This window comes from Panthera tigris, chromosome C1, assembly GCF_018350195.1.
Source record: "Panthera tigris isolate Pti1 chromosome C1, P.tigris_Pti1_mat1.1, whole genome shotgun sequence".
NCBI lineage: Eukaryota > Metazoa > Chordata > Mammalia > Carnivora > Felidae > Panthera > Panthera tigris.
The window spans coordinates 76747021-76769320 of NC_056667.1; the positions used below are offsets into that span (position 1 = coordinate 76747021).

Sequence of the window (22300 nt, forward strand, 5' to 3'; positions counted from 1 at the left end):
CCCAAAAATGTTTTATTAAACAAATCAACCAAATATTGATACTGCCGTATCTATGAGATACAGCCATAACTTTCTACAACATACTTTCCTACTAAACTGGTTCTGAAATTTTCAGGAAAAAAACCTTTATTTTCCTCTAAGATTAAAATGACAAAATGTTCCACCAGCACCAGTGATTAAGAAAAAAAATCTGACAGACTAAAATTCTAACTTACATCCTCAGCATTTGGAATTGTTGCAGATACAGCTACAAATCTCATTGGAATAATTGTGCTGCTATTTTCTGAAGCAGGAGATAAAGACTGTACAGTTTTCATTCTGCTGACTACAACTTCAAGAGTTGGTCCACGATTTTCATCTTTTACAACATGTACCTAAGAAAGAAATCAAGAAAAAATGATTGGCTATAAAATTAAAAAAATCCTTAATCAATTAAAATCCTTAATATTATCACTCTTCCTTAAGAAAATAAACTTTTCCACTTAAAGGGATAAAACATATAGTTCAGTTGAAAATGTCTTGTTTCTTTCTATCCATTCTAATCATTTTACCTTTATCTCTAAAAGTGAAAATGTGTTCACTACCTCATCAATGAGAAACAGTCTAACCAGCTGGACCAAAGAGTTGTCTCTCCATTTTCTAGTCATGCTATCCCATTTTTCCTAGAGAAAAAATGCAAGTGGCTTAACATGATAAAGAGTTATAATAAATATTATTAAGATATCAATAAAAAATTTTAACATGATACAAATCATGGGCAATATTTCAGTTCAAACTTTTAGTTCTTAAAAGTATCCTGAAAAAAATGTAAAGATTAAAAACACTTTAAAGGATTTTGATAGTCTTACAAGTGCTTAAAAAACTAAACCCCCATTTATTTTTAAGTTTAACCAAAAATATTCAAAATTCTAGTCTAATTGCCTTTTTAAGCCCTCCCAAGTTCTTCCCTCTGCAATACATAATATTTGGATAAAAGAAAGCAAGCAAAAAGTATCATTACAAATTATCCTAAATAACAGATTGTTTATTCATATCTTTTTCTTATTTTTCCCATTTGGTAATTTGTCCTTTACTGCTGATTAGTAAGTATTCTTTATATAACCTGAACACTAGTACTTTTTATGTTTGTTTGTTTTACATTGCAAATATATTCTTCTACTTTGTATTTTCTTTTAACTTTTATTCTTGGTGAAGAGAAACATATTTTCTAATAAACCAAAAAAATAAGAGTATAAATAACACCTACTGGAGTTGTCATTATAATATGGGCATGCTGAATCTCAAATAGGTCATCCATTACTGTATCTCCAGTGAGTTCTTTACAATTCAATCCTATTGATCCAAATTTTTCTTTCCAATCATCAAAACGCTGACTACACAGGGCTTTTATTGGTGCCACTACAACAATATGAGATATTTACTTTGAATGTCAGTACAGTTTTAAATTTACTTTCACAAACATTGGTTAATAAAATTAGGATAAAACTATACATCCAGGTGCTGTGTAATATTTATTAATTGAGAGTTAATAATATAAACATATTATTTAGAGATATGTAATAACCAAACTGAACTAAAAATAGAAAAAGAAGTAAGTGTTCAGGGAACTGTAACTAAGAATGAAGAGAGGTAAGGCAGGAGATTACTGGTCTTCATTACAAGCCTTTTTGTGATAATTGATTTTTTTAACCATGTACATAAATTACTTTGATGAAAAATTTTAAATACATATATACCTAAGAAAGGAGAGTAGAGGTTCCTATGGAAATTTTTAGAATTACAAAATGTTTCAATTTATTGTTCATTTTGTTGTCCTTTTAAAAATAAACTTGTAAAGGTCAAATACTCAATTCAAATATTACTTTTTATTTACAACTCTGGGAAAATGTGTGTTGAATTTAATATAACAGACAAGAGCAAATGTGATGTGTCTTCATTAAAAATGTATGGAGAACCAAATATTAATTCCTATGGCTTGAACTTGAATTTATTTCTTACTTTTGCTTTAGTGGTTTTTCATTATTATAATTAATCACTCTTACAATATATAAATACTTACTATAAACAATTTTAATGTTTGACCATGGCAATGGTACTTCCATTAACAATCTTGTTATAGCTAGTTCAAACATTACAGTTTTCCCAGAACCAGTTGGAGCACAAACCACAAAATTTCTATCTGTGTAAAGAAGCTAAAAAAAAAAAATTAATCAATCATGATATATATAGAATTTTTCATTCACACTCTCAATTTGTTAGAAAATATGTAAGAAAGACTCTCTGGAATAATAATTCAAATTATTTCTACCTCTAAGCTTATTAAAATTCTAACCTTGTTCTAGACCTACAACTCTCAAAAAAACCCATTAATAATGTATCATTTTATTTTATATGTGAAAGTAATATGTCAGACCTAGAAGAAAATAATTTCTTTTGTTTCCAGAGAAATTTTTAGAAATATAATAAATGTAAACAAACCCACCTATGAAAATCACATGCATTCATTTGGCAAACAGTTTTTGAGTTCCTGTAATGTACCAGTCACTGAGCATAGCACTAGAAACATAAAGATGAATGTTATCTAGTCCTTGCCCTTAAAGAACACACTATCTAGTAAGAAGAGGCAGATAAGTAAAAATCAGAATAAAATACTTACATCATCAAAGGCTTTGGACTGTATATAGTTAAAATATGGGAATTCTTTGAAAATACTTCTAAATTTTGACGCTTAGAATAGCATTAAGGAGTCAAATATTTCAGAATTTTAAGAATTGGTTACTTTTAATTTTAAAATTCAGTTAATTAACTGACAGTATTTAATAATGAGGCTTTAATACTTGCTATTTTAACATCATAAGAAAGGAATTAATAGGTATAGAGGGAAGGACCAACAGAGCAAGTGGCTCTTTAACTTCCTCTCCTGTCACAGATGCACCAAATACAGAGCTACACATGGAGCAATTTTGAAAAAAATTCAAAAATTATTTAAGTGACTTCTACACATTGGGTAAATGAAAATACCTATGATGAAGGTAGGAAAGGCTGAGACAACTCTTACCCTAAATCCCATCCTTGGCACAGCACCATACAATTGGGAAGGAACTCTCAAGTCCCAGCTTCTCTCTCAGGAGCAAAGATTTCAGACCACACAGCTATAGCTCCAACCTTTAAGGCTCCCACCCAAGGGATAAAATCCCCAAACACCTAACTCTATAAACCAAAAGGGCTTGCATTCATGAGTCCCATAGGACTATAGCAAACAAATAATTCTTTTTTTTTTTTAATTGAGAGAGAGAGAGAGAGAGAGAGAGCATGAGCAGGGGAGAGGGGCAGAGGGAGAGGGGGAGAAAAAATTTCAATCAGGCTCCACACCCAGCGCAGAGCCTGACATGGGGCTCGATCTCACAAACCATGAAACCATGACCTGAACTGAAATCAAGAGTCAGATGCTTAACTGACTAAGCCACCCTGGCACCCCCACAAATAATCAATTCTTAAATGGACACAGGAACAACTTCCATTCCTCTACAGGTACACATCTAGGCTTGGTGCAGAGAAAGCAGCAAAAATGTTCATCTCTAGTTTCCACCTAGAAAGGATTTCCACTGCAGACTTTTTCAGCTGCTGCCTCAGGTCCTGGCTTCTAATTAGTTTGCACCTAGACGCCAATTACAACCCTCCCCTTTGGGACACTGATAAATTTTGGCACACCCTCAATTTCTAGAAGCCACTAAGAACAAAGACAGTAAGTTGGGCAATCAAAAAGGTCTGAAAGGCAGCTAGAAGCTTGGGTTAGGTTAATTGATGAGGCTCAGCCTGTCAAGACTGAGAGAGGCAGATATTTTATGGAGTGTGTAGAAACCAGCAGCACAGAGAGTTAAGTGAAGAAATGGGAATATGTTCCAAACAAAAGAACAAGATAAATCTCCAGAAACCAAACTCAATGAAATAGAGATAAGTGATTTACTCAATATTTTTAAAAAATGCATAAAGATGCTCACCAAGGTTAGGAGAGCAATGCATAAACAAAGTGAGAATATCAACAAAGTCATAGAAGATACAAAAAAGTATCAAACAGAAATCATAAAGCTAATGAGTACAATAAGGGAACTGAAAAACTCGATAGAGGGGTTCAAATGCAGACAGATCGAACAGAAGAAAGAATCAATGAACTCAAAGATGGGGCAATGACATTAATCCAGTCAAAGGAGCAAAATGAGAAAAGAATGAAAAAAAAAATTAAGATAGCTTAAGGGACTTATTTTACACGGATACCAAAGCCAGGACACTACAAAAAAAGAAAATTACAGGCCAATATCCCTAATGAACATAGAGGCAGAAATCTTGTATAAAATATTAGCAAACTAAATTCAACAGCACATTAAAAGAATCATACATCATGAACAAATGGAATTTATTTATGGGATACAAAGATGGTGCAACATCCACAAATCAATCAGCAAGATACTCCCACATCAAAAAGTTAATGACAGGGGTGCCTGACTGCCTCAATTGGTAGAGCATGTGATTTCTGATCTCAGGGTCATGAGTTCAAGCCCCACATTGGGCATAGAGCTTAATTAAAAAAAAAAAAAAACTTAAAAATAAAAATCATATGATCATATCAATAGATGCAGAAAAAGGATTTGACAAATGCAGTATTTTTTTCATGATAAAAAACTCTAGAAACTAGGTAAAGAATGTACCTCAATATAATAAAGGCCATATATGACAAGCCCACAGCGAACATATTCAATGGGTAAAAAGCTGAAAGCTTTTCGTCTAAGATTAGAAACAAGACAAGGATGCCCTGTTTCACCACTTTTATTCAACATAGTAATGGCAATCCTAACCAAAGCATTTAGGCAAGAAAGATAAATGAAAGTTATCCAAATTGAAAAGGAAGAAGTAAAACAGTCTCTATTTGCAGACAACCTGATATAATATAGAGAAAACCCTAAAGACTCCATCAAAATATTATTGGAACTAATAAATTCAGTGAAGTTGCAGGATACAAAATAAATACACAAAAATCAGGTGCATTTCCTTACACTAATAACAAAATATCAGAAAGAGAAATGAAGAAAACAATCCCATTTATAATAGCATCAAAAACCAAAATACTAAGGAATAAATTTAACCAAGGGGACAAAAGATCTGTACATTGAAAACTAGAAGATGCTGATGAAAGAAAGTGAAGACACAAATTAATGGTAAGATATCTCTTCAAGGATTCAAGAATATTGCTAAATTGTAAATTGCCAAAGCAATCTATAGATTCAATGCAATTCTTATCAAAATTCCAATTGTATTTTTCAGAGAAATATAAAAAGCAATCACACAAGGAGCTACAAAAGACGCCGAACAGCCAAAGCACCCTTGAGAAAGAACAAAGCCAGAGGCATTACACTTCTTGATTTCAAACTGTATTACAGAGCTACAGTAATCAAAAACAGGATGGTATTGGCATAAAAACCAGACACCTAGATCAATGAAACAGAAGAGATAGCCTAGAAATAAATCTGTGCGTATATGGTCAATAAATTTTCAAAAAAGGAGCCAAGAACTGGGAAAAGATGATCTCTTCAATAAAGGATACTGGAAAAACTGAATATCCACATGCAAAATAATGAAACTGGACCCCTATATACAAAAATCAACTCAAAGTGGATTAACCACTTGAATGTAAGATGTGAAATTATAAAATTCCTAGAAGAAAACACAGGGAGTAAATTCCCCTACATTGGTCTTAGCAATTATTTTTCTAGATTTAAAACCACAGGCAAGGGGCACCGGGGTGGCTCAGTTGGTTTAATGTCCCACTCTTGACTTCAGTTCAGGTCATGATCCCAGGGTCTTGGGATTGAGCCCTGTGTCGGGCTCCACACTGAGCATGGAGCCTGCTTACGATTATCTCTCTCTCTCCTTCTGTCCCTCTCCCCTGCTTGCGTGCTCTCTCTCTCTCTCTCAAATTAAAGAAAAAAGGCAAGGGCAAAAATGCAAAATAAACAAGTGTACTACTTCAAACTAAAAAGCTTCTGTAGAGCAATTTAAAAATGAGCAAAGGACCTGAATAGATATTTTTCCAAAGAAGACAAAAATGGCCAACAATACATGAAAAAGATTTCAACATCACTAATCATCAAGGAAATGCAAATTAAAACAACAATGAGATATCCAAAGCAAGCTCCAGGCTCTGAGCTGTCAGCACAGAGCCCAACATGGGGCTCAAACTCACGAACTATGAGACCATGACCTGAGCCAAAGTTGGACGCTTAACCGACTGGGCCATCCAGGTGTCCCCCAAATTTCACTTTTTAATGTTGACTGTGTTTCATTACCTGATGTGGGTTTCTGGTCACCTAACCCCGAATCCCTTTGTTATCAACAATTTGGTTGTACTAAGTGGTGGATTTAAATGCAATTAATCAGCATACTGGCTGAATAAGAACTTACACTGTACTTCCCCTGTAAGAAAGCTCAAAAATATTAGTAGATATGGAGAATAGACTGTCCCCTCTCCAAGGTGAGCCTGTTGTCAGTTTGGAAGATACTTGTATTTACATGGTATTCTTCCCAATCTGAGTCACATCTATCAACTACATCTATTAAACACTATATGCAAAATACATTACTAGATTTAGAAAGCTGGGGGAAGCTATAAAGAAGAAAGTGAGTTCCTACAATGGAGGCTGTTATAATCTATTAAGAGACATAAAATAGATAATATACCTAAAAATACAAATACATTATTATTTAAGCAATTATATTTTTATGAAGATCTATAAAAATTGATGGATTGTAGTAAGTGATCTTGTTGAAAAGTTAAATCAGAACGTATTACTTCTCTGCTCAAATTCCCTGCTTTCTCTTAAAGCATATGGCTACAAGGCCCTACATGATCTTGCCTCTCCTCTCCATCTTTGTGATTCTGACCTCATATCCTACTACTCTTGCATCTGACTAATCTCCTCTAGCTATATTGGACTCTTTTTTGTTCTTCAAAAACAACAGAACTTTAGCTGTGCTAATATAGCATGAAAGTCTTTAAAACTCTTCAAAAGTGTCATATCATGGCAAATTCTAGGGATAAGAAGACTTTCCTATCATACAGCTAATGAAACTAACTTTAACTATTTAAAGCTAACCTATTTCCTATGTTCCAACCATATTTAGATCACCAGGGAGAAGAAAGTATAGCAGGATTGAGACATCATGCTGAACAGAAGCACTAAAGGCTAGCTATATCTGAAGTTATGATATCATCATGTATACCCTTTATTGTTCCTTCCCCTCATTCTAACTTAGTTCAGTTATCTGCATTGGAGGCAAAATTTCATGATGAGTCAGGAAAATATTTTCTAACTATACTTCAGAATTGTCTCAGTCCCCTGAGTACCCAGGATTAGAATCACTCTCCTCTAGATTCCTCCAACTTAACTGCCCAATATCTGGATTTCACTTTCTGTTTTGCCACCTAGACAACAACTTTTGTGGAATCTAGAGCCTTCCCCAGATTTGAGTCATTAATTCTATATTCCTAAAGCATGATTTTGATGACGTAACTTGACCTGCTCAAAAATACTGCATGGTTGGGGTGCCTGGGTGGCTCAGTTAAGCGGCTGACTTCGGCTCAGGTCATGATCTCGCGGTCCGTGAGTTCGAGCCCCGCGTCAGGCTCTGTGCTGACAGCTCAGAGCCTGGAGCCTGTTTCAGATTCTGTGTCTCCCTCTCTCTGACCCTCCCCTGTTCATGCTCTGTCTCTCCCTGCCTCAAAAATAAAAAAAAATTTTTTTTTAAATTAAAAAAAAAATACTGCATGGTTTCTCCTAAGTGCTTAATTAAAAAACAAAAACAAAACAAAAAACAAAACAGAACAAAAAAAAACCTCTTCACCTTGGTATCCATGGCACTAAATAACCTGATCCTGGATACATATCAATCATTATTTCTGACTAGTCCTGGAATCATAGCTTTCATTTCAGCCAAACTGGAATGCTTGGCCTTTCTAACATATTCCACATTATTCTACCCTCATCCTCACACATGGCTACTTTTTCCAGAACAACTTCCTTACTTTACCTGCTTTTCAATGTATTTGGCGATAGTAAGATAAATAAGGGATGGCCCTTGCCTTCAAGGAGTTCATAGGTCATAGGGAAACACAATAGTCACAGCTGATGAATTATAATTAAAAAAAACAGTAAGTACACTGTGTTACAGACATACACAGGGTATCAAAAAAGCAAAGAGGATGTTACCTCCAGAACACACATATGTACTCAAAATATTTATATTGGAAATTCCCAGACATGTAAATCAGATTATAGGTAGAAACTACAAATTTCTTTAAAAAAAAATACTAGATTTGTAAAAATGTTCCCAATCCACAGAATGTCCCACTCTCATTTATTTCCCCTACCCAAGTTTATCCCAATATGCTCTCCTTACCCAAAGTATAAGAAATTATGTGTATCTATTTGTAAGTAAATATGCTAAGAGTTTAGCCGATAACACAAAACTTGTTTTTGTACTTATCTTGTCACAAAGATAACTTGTCACTGGTAACAAGCAGTTCACAAATTGGCACAGTCTGCAGACCACACTCTGAGTAGCAATGACTATCACACGCATTGGGTCTCTTATATGACCCCAAAAATTTACTTTTCCCTCTTTTTCTTTGTCAACCAAAATAAACATAGACACAATGAAACGGCATGTTTACGAATTATGATTTCAAATATAAAGCTGTTGTAGTAAAATAACTTAAAGGATACGGATTTCTGTGACAGCCTTCAAGGAATCTAAATCATTTTCTGTTACTCCTAAAAAAAAAAAATTACACATATTTATATAGGTATTTTTTAACCTCTTCCATACAAACTGCTTCAATAAAATTAGCATAACTTTTTACTAAGAGCACAGTTAAAAAATATTAAGTTGTAGTTTTATTTTTTAAGTAGGCTCCATGCCCAACATGGGGCTTGAACTCATGACCCTGATATCAAGAGTCACATGCTCTACTGACTGAGCCAGCCAGGTGTCCCTATATCATAGTTAAAAAAATACAGTATGATAAAGAAATGCAAAAACTACACATAGATAATCTACTCAAATTTACTATTTTTTAACTTTTCCTTATGCTGAGAAACATAGACTTGTTTGTACTGTTTGTACTTGTTTAATACTGTTTATACTAAAAAAAACAAGGAATTACCTTGAACTTCATGAGGCTGGGATGTAACTGAAAAAGTTGGTGCTTTGAATATGTCTTCTCTGATTTCAGAATGAGAAAAAACGTCACTTGCTGTAAACATGTTAATGTCTGAATATTGATGTCTCTGCTTATTATTGCTACATTTCCATGATTCCCCTTTGTTCATTTCTGTTGGGACAATTTTCACTGAAGCAACAGGAAAGTCCAGGTTTGTACTGTCATTAGAATAAACATCCTCATGTATGTTGTCAGATATTTTAAATAATCTGCAAAAAAAAAAAAAAAAAAAAAAAAAACACCAAAAAAAACACATTTGCACTTGTAACAGCTGCTTAGAATGGAAAAAAACATAAAATTGGTCCCTTTAAAAATATCCATAGACTGTGGTTTATTCAAACATAAAATTCAATCACTCCCCTAAAATATGACTTGCTAAATTTACCACTGAATTATGTCTTTTCACTTTTCTAAAACCCAAATAAATCCATTTGTAGTAGCCAACCTTCAAGACAGCCCTAATGATCCCTGTCTCCTGCTATGCACACCCTTTTCAAGCTAGGACTTCAAGTCAGGACTGACTCATCAGACTAGAAGAATATGATGGAAGTACAAGTGTGTGACTTCCAAGGCTAGGTCATAAACAATACTGTCACTTCTGCATGGTCTCTTGGATCATTCAGTCTCAGAGGAGCTAGCCACTACATCATGAGAATACGCAGGCAACTTTATGGAGAAGCCCACAGAGACAGGTATTGCAGCCTCTTGTCAGTAACTGCATCAACGTCCCAAATATCCAATAATCATTTTAGTGTAAGAAAATACTAAAGAAGTATAGAAGTCAAGAATACTTTGCAAAGAAACATTTTTTTTTTTGCAAAGTTCTAGAAAACACAGGCCATCTTTAGGATTGTAATTTATTATATTCAACTGATCAAAAGACAACCCACCAACTAATTTGTTCACCAGGGCCCTAAGGGACGAAGTGACCATTAATTTCTTAATATAACATTTACAAAGTAAGTAATAGGGATGACAGCAGGTATCAGAATTCTGTAAGAAATGACACCCAAACAAGTATTGTGCAAATACAGGACACTTTCTAAATTATTTTTACCATCAGTTAAAAAAAATTGTTATTATTATTAATTTTTGAGAGAGAGAGCACAAGCAGGGGACCGGCAGAGAGAGAGGCAGACAAAACTTGTCATCATGGAGCCTGATATGGGGCTTGAACTCAGAAACCACAAGACCATGACCTGAGCCAAAGTTGGACACTCAACCAACTGAGCCACTAAGGTGCCCCTACTATTAGTTTTAATGACATGTTTCCATATAAGAATGAGTCTTTAAAAACACTATAGATTGAGAAATACATTTGAGAGAAAACTGTAGGTACGCATCCTCCAACACTAGCAGCTCTCTTTTTTTTAATGTTTATTTATTTATTTTTTAGTATATGAAATTTATTGTCAAATTGGTTTCTATACAACACCCAGTGCTCATCCCAAAAGATGTCCTTTTCAATACCCATCGCCTCCCCTCCCCTCCCTCCCACCCCACATCAACCCTCAGTTAGCAGCTCTCTTTGAAGATAGAAAATTCAAAAGCAGATGGTTAGCCTTGGATAATATAATAGAATCTGATTATGAAATAGTATCGAGGACAAGAAAAACAACTTAAACAACTTATGCCACAGGATAACTCCTTGCTGTATGCTGTCATTATCAGTTAAAAGCATAGACTTTGGAGTCAGAAAAACCTGGGTTTATTTTTATTTTTTGATGTTTATTTATTTTTGACAGAGAGACACAGCATGAGCAAGGAAGGGGCAGAGAGAGAGGGAGACACAGAATCCAAAGCAGGCTCCAGGCTCTGAGCTGTCAGCACAGAGCCCGATGTGGAGCACGAACCCACGAGCCACAAGATCACGACCTGAGCTGAAGTCTTACACTCAACCGACTGAGCCACCCCGGCGCCTCAGAAAAACCTGGGTTTAAATCTAAAGCTCTCGGGGCGCCTGGGTGGTTCAGTCAGTTAAGCAGCCGACTTCGGCTCAGGTTGTGATCTCGCGATCGGTGAGTTCGAGCCCCGCGTCGGGCTCTGTGCTGACAGCTCGGAACCTGGAGCCTGGAGCCTGGAGCCTGGAGCCTGGAGCCTGGAGCCTGCTTCTGTTTGTGTCTCCCTCTCTCTCTGCCCCTCCCCCGTCCACGCTCTGTCTCTCTCTGCCTTTCAAAAATGAATAAAATGTTAAAAAAATTTTTTTAAATAAATAAATAAATAAATCTAAAGCTCTCTACTTTCTAGTTGTGTGACTTTAAAGTTAAAAATAAGTTTTTCAAACAGTAAAATATTATCCATGTGCTAGTTACCTAAATTCTCTAGACCTCAGATTCTTCCTAGTTCCTCTAGAACTGCCAACCCATATACTCCTCCATGTTCTCAGCTTCTTCACTGATTGTTACAGTTACTTCCTGATCTTAACAAAAATATTGCATTACCCTAAAAAAACTCTTGCTTCTTCAAATCTTAAGGAGAAACTTAAATCTTCCACATCCAATGTACTTGAGGGTTGAGAGTCTGTGCCTCCTCCACCCTAAATCTGCATCATTATTCTTCCATTGTCTTACAAAAGTATCTATGCTATCTAGTTACACCACCTTGCAACCCTCCTCATGGCATTTATCATATATTAACCTCGGGTCACTTTAGAATCTTTTCCTCTCAATCTCAAATTCTGCCACTATCTGCATTACTTCAACATTCACGTAGATGAGCCATTCAAAATCCCCTCCCCTCCATTTCTTAGGCATTCATCTCCAGTGGCTTTCTTCTTCAAACAATCTCATCCACCTATTCTATCATCTTAAACACTGTCATTATCCAGAACTGCTCCTCCTCTCAAATCAATCATTCTGATATATCATTCTCTGACCACAACCTCTTATCCTTTTAGCTTGTTTGCACAAGGTACCAATGAGGTAAAACAAAAACAAAAACAAATTTACTTTAATGAACCTCTTTATTTTCTCCCAAACTATCTTCCCTTCTCTTTTCTCATATATCTTTAATGAACTTAGATTCCATGGCCTATCTTTTTGACCACTCTTTTTTACCAATATTCTAAACTCCAATTCTCCTTTATCCTTTTAACATACTTATCTTGCAAAACCTCAATCCTGGATGAATCCATGTACTTTTTAAAATAATTGCAGGTTGGGGCACATAGGTGGCTCAGTCAGCTAAGGGTCCGACTTCAGCTCAGGTCATGATCTCACTGTTTGTGAGTTCAGGCCCCGCATACGGCTCTGTGCTGACAGCTCGGAGCCTGGAACCTGCTTCAGATTCTGTGTCTCCCTCTCTCTGCCCCTCCCCTGCTTGCACTCTGTCTCTCTCCCTCTCTCTCTCTCTCTCCAAAACAAATAAACATTTTTAAAAAAATAAAATAAAATAATTGCAGATGGAGGGGCGTCTGGGTGGCTCAGTCGGTTAAGCATACAACTGCGGCTCAGGTCATGATCTCACAGTTCGTGGGTTCGAGCCCCGCGTCAGGCTCTGCGCTGACATCTCAGAGCCTGGAGCCTGCTTCGGATTCTGTGTCTCCTTCTCTTCTGCCCTTCCCCTGCTCACTCTCTCTCTCTCTCAAAAATAAATAAACATTAAAAAAAATTTTAAATAATTGCAGCTAGGCAGGGGAACACTCCTGGAAAAAGCAGTTAGGTGGATGATATAATACCTGAACATTAAAATTCAGTGTCACAAAAAAAAAGGGAGGAGGTGCTTGGGCAGCTCAGTCAGTTAAGTGCCTGACTCTTGATTTCGGCCCAGGTCATGATCTCGCAGTTCATAAGAATGAATCCTATGTTGGGCTCTGTGCTGACAGTGTGGAGCCTGCTTGGGATTCTCTCTCCCCATCTCTCTGTGCCTCTCTCCGGCTCACGTGCACACTCACGCTCTCTCTCTCTCTCGCTCTCTCTCTCTAAGAAACATTTAAAAACAAAATAAAATTCAGAGTCATCATCACCAAGATTGCAGATACAAAAATCAATATATACCAAAATCAATTGCTGATGTCTATACACTTGCGATGTACAATCTGAAAAAAAAAATTTTATTTTATTTTAAGAAGTATCGAAAAGAATAAAATACTTAGGAATACATTTAACAAAATAAGTATGACCTGTCTACTGAAAACCTCACAACATCATTGAAAGAAACTAAATAAAAACTAAATAAATGGAAAGATATCCCATATTCACATAATGGAAGGCTTAATGTTATTAAGATGCCAATATTCTTCAAGTTGATCTACAGATTTGACACAATCCCTATCAAAATTCCAGCTGGCTTCTTTGCAGAAATTGACCAGTTTATCATAACATTCATATGAAAATGCAAAGAACTCAGAGGAGCCAAAAAAAATTCTTGAAAAAAGGAACAAAACTGGAGGATTCACACATCTCAATCTGAAACTTTACAACAAAGCTACAGCAATCAAGACAGTGTGGGATATGCCCTTATGCAAGTCATAAGGACAGACATGTTGGTTAATGGAATAGAATTCAGAGTCCAGAAATAAACCTTTATTTAGTATACAGTTAACTATTTAGTATAGTAGGACATTTCCTATTTAGCATAATAGGAAATATGTATTCACTTTGTCCTCAGTTCCTGGCACAGAGCTCCCAAAACCCTTAGAATTTTCTGTGTAATAGGAGTAAGAGAAGCATCATTTGTTATTCATGACAACCCCTTTCAATCCCACCTGAGTTTATGCTAATGAGGTGAATCTTGTAGGACCCCCACATAGTTTCAGGATTGGGGTTAACTGCCAGAAAAAAAAAACTTTGATTAGAGGATTGAATTTTCAGCCTCACCTGTGGCATCCAAGGAAGGGAGAGTGATGGAGAGGCAGTTCAATCACCAATGGCCAATGATTTTATCAATCATGCCTATCTAATGAAACTACCATAAAGGAAAAACCCCTAAATGACAGGGGGCTCAGAGAACTTCCAAGGTGGTGAACAAACCAATGTGCTCAGAGGGTAATGTACCTGGAGAGGCATGGAAGCTCTACACACCCTCCTTCTGAATATCTTGCTCTATGCATCTCTTCCATTTGACTGTTTCTGATTATCCTTTGTAATGAGGCGGTAGACATAAGTATAGTGTTTTCCTGAGTTCTATAAGTCATTCTAACAAGTTATTAAACCTAATGTGGGGATTATGGGAACCCCAAATTTGTAGTCTGCAGGGCAGAAATGTGGGTAGCCTGGCACCCTATTTGTGGATGGCATCTGAAATGGGGCAGTCTTATGGAACTGAGTCCTTAACATATAGGGTGTAATGCTAACTCTAGGAGTTAGTGTGAATATAGAATTGAATTGTTGGACACCCATTGGTACCAGAGATTCAGAGAACTTGCTGGGTTCAGAAAACCCCCCAGACTTTACATTTACGGTCAACTGATTTTCAATGAAAGTGCTATGACATTCAATGGGGAAAGAATAGTTTTTTCAACAAATGGTGTAGAACAACTGGATATCTACATACAAAAAAAAAATGAAGTTGGACTTCTACCTTGCATTATATAAGTTAACTCAAAATAGATCACAGACCTAAATGTAAGAGCTAAAACTATAAAAATCTTAGAAGAAAATGTAGTAGTTAATCTTTACAACCTTGGTTAGGGAATGGTTTCTTGGATACGACACCAAAAGTCAAAGGAACAAAAGAAAAATCAGATAAACTGGACCTCATCAAAATTAAAAACTTTTATGCTGATAAAGAGTGAAAAATAGGGGTCCTGGGTGGCTCAGTCGGTTAAGTGCCCAACTTCAGCTCAGGTCATGATCTCATGGTTCATGAGTTGAAGCCCCATGTCAGGCTCTGTGCTGACAGCTCAGAGCCTGGAGCCTGCTTCGGATTCTGTCTCCTTCTCTCTCTGCCCCTCCCCTGCTCATGCTCTGTCTCTGGTTCTGTTTGTCTGTCTGTCTCTCTCTCTCTCAAAAATAAATAAACATTAAAAAATTGCTTTAAAAAGTGAAAAAAAACACAAAGAATGGGAGAAAATATTTAAAATCATATAGCTGATGAGAGACTTTTATAAAGAATATATAAAGCATGCTTATAATTCAACAATAAAAAAAAACAGGCAAAGGATTTGAATAGACATCACTCCTAAGATGATATAAAAGTAGCCAATAATCACATGAAAAGATGCCCAATATCATTAATCATTAGGAAAATGCTAATCAATGAGAGGCACTCACACCTACTAGACTGGCTATAATAAAAAAGACAACTGCTAAGAAGGATGTGGAGAAACTGGAACCATCACATACTATTTGTGGGATTGTAAAGTGGTACAGTTAATTTGGAAAACACTTTGGCAGTTCCTCAAAAAAGTTAAGTATAGAGTTACTATATGACCCAGAAATTCCAATTCTAGGTATAAATCCAAAAGAATTTCAAAATATTTTTAAAAATGGGGCACTTGGGTGGCTCAGTCAGTCGAGCACCTGACTCCTGATTTCAGCTCAGGTCATGATCTCACAGTCGTGGGATCGAGCTCCACAGGGGCTCCTCCGTGGGAGTCTCCAAGAGGAGATTCTTAGCCCCCTCTTCTCTCCCCCCGCCCCTCCCCCTTCTCAAAAAAATAAAAATGAATAAAAATTAAAAATATGTTCACAGAAAAACGTGTATATGAATGTTCACAGCAACATTACTAGTAATAGCCAAAAAGTGGAAACAATTCAAATGTGCAACAATTGATGGGTAAAGAAAATATGGTATTGTCCACACAATGGAATATTATTTGGCCATAAAAAGAACGAAGTACTGATATATGACATAGTACAGATAAACCTTGAAAACATTATGCTAAGTGAAACAAGCCAGACACAAAAGACCAGACACTGTATGACTCCACTACATGAAATGTCTAGAATAGGTAAATCCATAGAAACAGAAAGATTAATGGTTGCCAGGGTCTGGGGAGAGGGGAGGATGATGAGTTGGAAAGGAGAGTGATCAATAATGAATGCAGAGTTTCTTTTGAGGATAGTAGTGATGACTGCACAACTCTTGTGACTATTCTAAAAACCAATGAACTGTACACAGAGTGAATTTATATGTAATTATATGCTAATAGAGCTATTATACAAAATGCATAGACATAAACCTCAATCAGGCCCTTTAGAGTACCCAACAATCCTGTTATTCTAAGTGAATTGCTTTCCCATTTTCCATAATCTCTTCTACCCTTCTCATACTTGCTTAATACCTTTTCCCCTCAAACTCCATAAATAACTTCATCTCTTATGTCACAGAGAACACAAAAACTATCAACTAGATCTCTTCTGAATCTTAAACCCATACATCCAATTCTCTATTTAGACAATTTATAGGTACTTAATATCAACATATCAAAAAAAACCCCCAAAAAACCAACATGTCCGAATCTGTACTCATCGCCTTCTTCTAAACCTGCTCTTCCTTTAGTTTTCTAGATCACGAAAGGGCACTACCCTCCTACATCATTCGGGCTTAAGCCAGAAAACTAGGAGTCCAGGTGTCATATCTAATAATCCTTTGGGTCCTATGGGATACGATCTCATAAATCACTCTGAACTCTCATTCTTGCTACCACAGTCTACATCAGGCTCCCACTCTCTCTCACCTGGACTAATAAAACAACCTTCTAAGTAACTTTTCACAGTGCATCCTAGATCCCTTCTAATTCATCATACTGATGCCAAGATGGACTTTAAATTTTTTTTAAAAATCTAATTTTACTCCTTTGCTTAAAATGCAGGACCTCAGCACACCAGTTCTCAAACTTTAGTGTGCACAACAATCATCTAAAAAAATTATTAAAAATGGTCTGGGTTCCATCCTTACCTTTATCTAGACTGTGATTCAATAGGTCAATGGTAGGATCCAAGAATCCAACTTTCCTTCTAGTAAGCACTCCAAGTGATTCTGATACAGTGGGTCCACAGGCCACAGTTTAACAAACAGTGCCTTTAAAAGGGGCACCTGGGTGGCTTAGTCAGTTAAGCATCAGATTTCGACTCAGGTCATGATCTTACGGTTCGTGGGTTCGAGCCCTGCATCGGGCTCTGTGCTGACAGCTCGCAGCCTAGAGGCTGCTTCAGATTCTGTCTTCCTTTCTCTCTGCCCCTCCCCCACTCACAACCTGTCTCTCTTTCTCTCAAAAATAATAAACATTAAAAAAATTTAAAAAAAGAAAAAAGAAACAGTGCTTTAAGAAAAAGCACAAAGTTTACCATGCCTACCTGACTCTGAATGACCTGGCCTTTCCAAACCTTACCCCTCAGCATTCCCTCTGATTCTAAACAAAAGGAATTTTTCTAAGAATAGGCCAAGCTCTGTGCTACCTTAGGTCTTTTCTGCACATAGTATTCCTTCTGCCTGGAATACTCTCCTTCTTTATTTGTCCTTAGTTTAATTCTATATCTTCTTAAGGTTAAATTTATTTACATATTTTGAGAGACAGAGAGAGAGTGAGAGCATGCTGGTGTGAAGGGGAGGGGCAGAGAGAGAGATAAAGAGAGAATCCTAAGCAGGCTCCACACTAACAACACAGATCCCGAGTGGGGCTCAAACTCATGAACCATGAGATCAAGGATGGTGGAGACTCTTTCAGAGAGTTCATAAGGTCAAAACAATTTTCATAATATTACTAACATGTTTGCCTTTAAAATTTTTCAGTTTTAATGTCTAATATGGTTAAATATTGATAGATATAAATCACATACACAAAAACTGTTGGGAATTCCCAATAATTTTTAAATGTAAAAGGGTCCTGACAACAAAAAGTTTGAGAACCTTTGTTTTAACCATATATTTCATCAAAATAATTGTCATACTACAAAGCATTTAATCAATTATTTTTAGTTATTTACTGTCTTTCTCCCATTAAGTTGTACCACTCTGAAGGCAAGAACCTATGACTACAATCCCAGAGTTAACAGGGCATCTGGTATATAGACTCTATTTGTTGTTGATGTTTTTCCCATTTAGATTCTATCATACTTCATACTTCTGGAAAGACACATAAGCATTTAACTTTATCACTGAATAGTGTGTATTTCATTTAATTAATTACCTTTTTCGGAAGGCTGATGTGCTCTCTCCTTTATCTTCTGCAAAATTAACTAATTTTGTATCATCTGGAACATTTTTCTCAGGTGCTATCTCAGTGCCAATGTGATTTTTGTATTTCTGAGAAGAACCATACGTCAGCTTGCCAGGAACATGTGATAAGTCATCATTACCTGCCCCTCCTAAATTCAGATAATCTTCTTCATATTTTTTTGAGGAAAAGGCAAACTGGAATTTTTGTGTTGGTGAAATATAATTTGTGTCTTCATTAGTTATCTTTAAATTTGATGGTAACATTTTTGGCTTCTTTTCCTGACCTACAAAAATGGAATATATTGATTAATACATGTTCTTTATGAAAACAAATTTTCAAAATGACCATGAAAAATTGTAATAAAATTTTTCAAAAGTTTGAAATACAGGTAAGTGTAACTATTAACGTATATTATATCACTGAAGGGCATTCAGAAATTAATCAGGAATTACTGAAATTTGAAATTTATATAAAAACTATATTATAGGACAGGTTTAATTCCTGACTCACAGAAATAGCCATAATTATAATATTTAAGTATTTTATCTACTAGAAATGATATAATTATACAATTATGAAGATTTGAAAATTTATATAACTAATTTACACACAGAAATACAATGAGCAATCATAAAATGTTACTGAATTTGATTCAGTATTAAAATACATGATACAATCCTTTTAACTTTGTAATATTGCTTCTAAAATCAAAATAAAGGAATGCTTTCATCAAGGTGACAAAATGTTAAAGGTTTCTTTACAGAGACTTTACAAGCATCTTTGAGAAGTCAGGAGTCTATAGGCCTTGTTAGGGCATAAATTTGCTTTACCATCTTTATATATACTTTATACATACTATATATAGTATATATAGCCTATATATTCTATATATTATTTGGTACATACAAGAATATAAATAATGTACATTTTCATATACAAAATATATACAAATTACAAAGCTTAAGAAAATATACATATACGAACTATCACCTAATTTAAAAATAAAAGTTTTATCAACAATATCACATTAGATCACATATATTGAGTATGCTTATTTTTAGCTTTATAAAAATGGTACCAAACTATATATAATATTCTGCATATTGTTTTTTGGAATCTGTTTTGGTAAAGGTTTCCTTTATCTTTAGTAAAGGGGAAGAAACAAACTAAATGACAATGACAGTTTTAAGGGTAAGAGGAAACAAATTCATACAATAGAACATGTATATGTGTGACAGTGTATTGTAAACATATAATATGCATATGTATGTATATGTATGTAATGAGATGAAAAATGTTTTAGATTTTAAGATTTGGTGAGCACTATTTTGAATAAAAGAAGTCTCCTTTATTTTATTCCATTAAAATAAAGGAATTAACACTTTAGTGTGTTACTAGATTTTTTACACTGACATAAGCTGCATGGGTTTATGTGATAGTTTACCTAACAGTTTATGACTTTCTATTTCCTCCTCTAATGCCTGAGTATCTGGAATTTCCGATATCAATGGCACAGGTGGGAGAAACCAATCCAATGATTTTTCAATGTCTGGATAGCTGTATAAAATATAAAAGTGTGAATATATATGTTAATAAAGTTACATCAGAAACTATCAATTAAACATTACTCAATTACAGACTCTTAGATAAATATCCTATAAATTAACTTTCTGTGGTGACTGTGATGTATCCCTATACACAGCAGTGTGCTCAATCTTTTTTTTCTTGTGTGTCATAGGGTTAATGGCACTGCTATGTGAGATATGCTACCTAAATAATGACTATAACTCCGTCTCTTTTTGTCTAATTCAAACGCTTGTGACAAGAATCTTAAATCTTCTCCAACATAAAAAATTGTAAATCATTCTGAAACATTAGCATCTTAACTATCACAAATAATAAATTACTTATGACACACCTTACAACTAATCATGGGTCATCAGTGTGTAAATGACACCACTGCTGGTACTCTAGAACATTCCTAAAACATTATTACAAATTAATGTACTAATCCAAATATTCTTGATCCAGAACCATCTACAAACCCCAGAAAATCCAACAAACCAGTTGAAACTGACAATCCCTTTGTAAACCTACAGTAATTGTTGAGATTTTTGCCACTCTGTGACTCTGTTGTCACTGTGAACTACTTCTCCTTATCTTTCACCCATGATCCTATTAACATATAATGCTTTAATATTTACTTTCCAATCAAAGTTGATTTGTCCTTCATTGGAAAAAAAGATAAGTATTAAGCGACAGGAAATAAAGTTGAGAAAAGCATCACATATACTGCCTACACCAAGTTAAAAGGATCTTATGATTTGCTTTTTACTCTCTTCATTTAAAATTTTAAGCCCTCAAAAGTGAGAGACCCAGCCTTTTACTTTTCTGCCTTTCACAGCATATAACACATAGCTACTACAACTATGTTTTCCAAATCAAAAACCTACAACATGTTATCTGACAATGTCTGACAGACTGATGATAGGCCAAAACATCTGAAATTTAGTATTATGTCAGAGGGTCCCCAAGATCACCCCAGAGCCAATGATGCAGTGGGCTGATTCACAGGACTCATCATTCAGTCCTACTTGTGACTATGGGGCAAAGTTCAGGGGAAATCAGGCACAAGTTTCCAAAGATCCTTTCCCAGTACAGTAACACAGGACACCTTTAATTCCCACAGCTACAATCTGTGACAACATGTGTGAAGTGTTGACAATGAGAGAAGCTCATTAGAGATTCAATGCCAAGGGTTTTTACCGGGGACTAATCATGTGGGCATCCCCTGTCTGGTACATACCTAAATTCTAGATTCTCAGAAGAAAAGCAGATGTTCAGCATAAACCATATTATCTAAACCATATTTAGGCACTGAGCCACTCTTATCAGTAAATGGTGGGAACTTTCCTAAAGTTCTGACTCCAGCCAAAGGCCATTCTTGCAAGCAGGACTTTTTCAAGGACAGCAGTTTAGGCCTGATGTATTAACTCTTTTCTAGACAGAGACTATTTCAGAAAATCTAAGAAAGATGTTAACAAGATACAAAAAGCACACATCTAGCTCTACTATTCAGCCCCCACCCATAAAATCAAATCTTCTTTATGATTTGCCTATTTTTTCTCTCAGCCATCCAGAATCCAAATCACAGTAAAATCTTTTACCACTATAACCACACATATACGTCTTACTTCATCTTCTTATAATGCTTCTTGAATTCATCATTTCCTTGTTTTTCCACTGTCACCATTCTAATCAAGGCTCTAATCAACTTATGTCTGCTTAAAAACAAAAGGGTTTTCACTGGCCTCACTGTCTCCAGCTGTCTCTAATATATTTTACACACTCCTGTCACATTAATTTAGAATTGTTTTCATCATATTTATTCCATTCAAAATACTTTAGTGGAGGGGCGCCTGGGTGGCTCAGTCGGTTAAGCGTCCGACTTCAGCTCAGGTCACGATCTCGCGGTCTGCGAGTTCGAGCCCCGCGTCGGGCTCTGGGCTGATGGCTCAGAGCCTGGAGCCTGCTTCCGATTCTGTGTTTCCCTCTCTCTCTGCCCCTCCCCCGTTCATGCTGTGTCTCTCTCTGTCTCAAAAATAAATAAACGTTAAAAAAAATTAAAAAAAAAATACTTTAGTGGCTTCCAAATAATGCCAAACTTCAAGTGGCCTTAGGCTACCTTACAATTTTAATTCTCCTACACTACTTACCATAAGTCAAGACCAAAGTGAACTATTTGTATGCCAAATAGATGCTACATTCTGTCCCTCATCTTTGTTCAAAAATACTTCCTTTACACTGCTTACCACTGTACATGACCCTTTGCCCTATCTACCCATAGAAGTTCAACTGTTTCATTCCTTCATTAACCTATTCAATATTTATTCACTGAGTATTGTGTTCTAAGTACTAGAGCT

General features: G+C 35.7%; 1 protein-coding gene across 11 annotated transcripts in view; it reads right to left on the reverse strand.

Annotated features, from left to right (window-relative positions):
• HFM1 (helicase for meiosis 1) overlaps nucleotides 1-22300 on the reverse strand; it is a 91815-nt gene that overhangs the window by 63618 nt on the left and 5897 nt on the right. For 10 of the 11 annotated variants that reach the window (XR_006221696.1, XM_042997851.1, XM_042997850.1 and 7 more), the window contains 9 exons: nucleotides 19822-19934; nucleotides 18348-18660; nucleotides 9218-9483; nucleotides 8778-8825; nucleotides 2657-2727; nucleotides 2060-2192; nucleotides 1247-1398; nucleotides 585-662; nucleotides 216-374 (listed from right to left, as the gene is read on the reverse strand). Coding sequence is in view for 10 of the 11 variants with exons in the window: in XM_042997851.1 (XP_042853785.1) it covers nucleotides 216-374; nucleotides 585-662; nucleotides 1247-1398; nucleotides 2060-2192; nucleotides 2657-2727; nucleotides 8778-8825; nucleotides 9218-9483; nucleotides 18348-18660; nucleotides 19822-19934 (1333 nt within the window). In the remaining variant the exon portion in view is untranslated. The remainder of the gene's footprint in view (nucleotides 1-215; nucleotides 375-584; nucleotides 663-1246; nucleotides 1399-2059; nucleotides 2193-2656; nucleotides 2728-8777; nucleotides 8826-9217; nucleotides 9484-18347; nucleotides 18661-19821; nucleotides 19935-22300) is intronic. The other variant, XM_042997852.1, reaches the window with a different exon arrangement.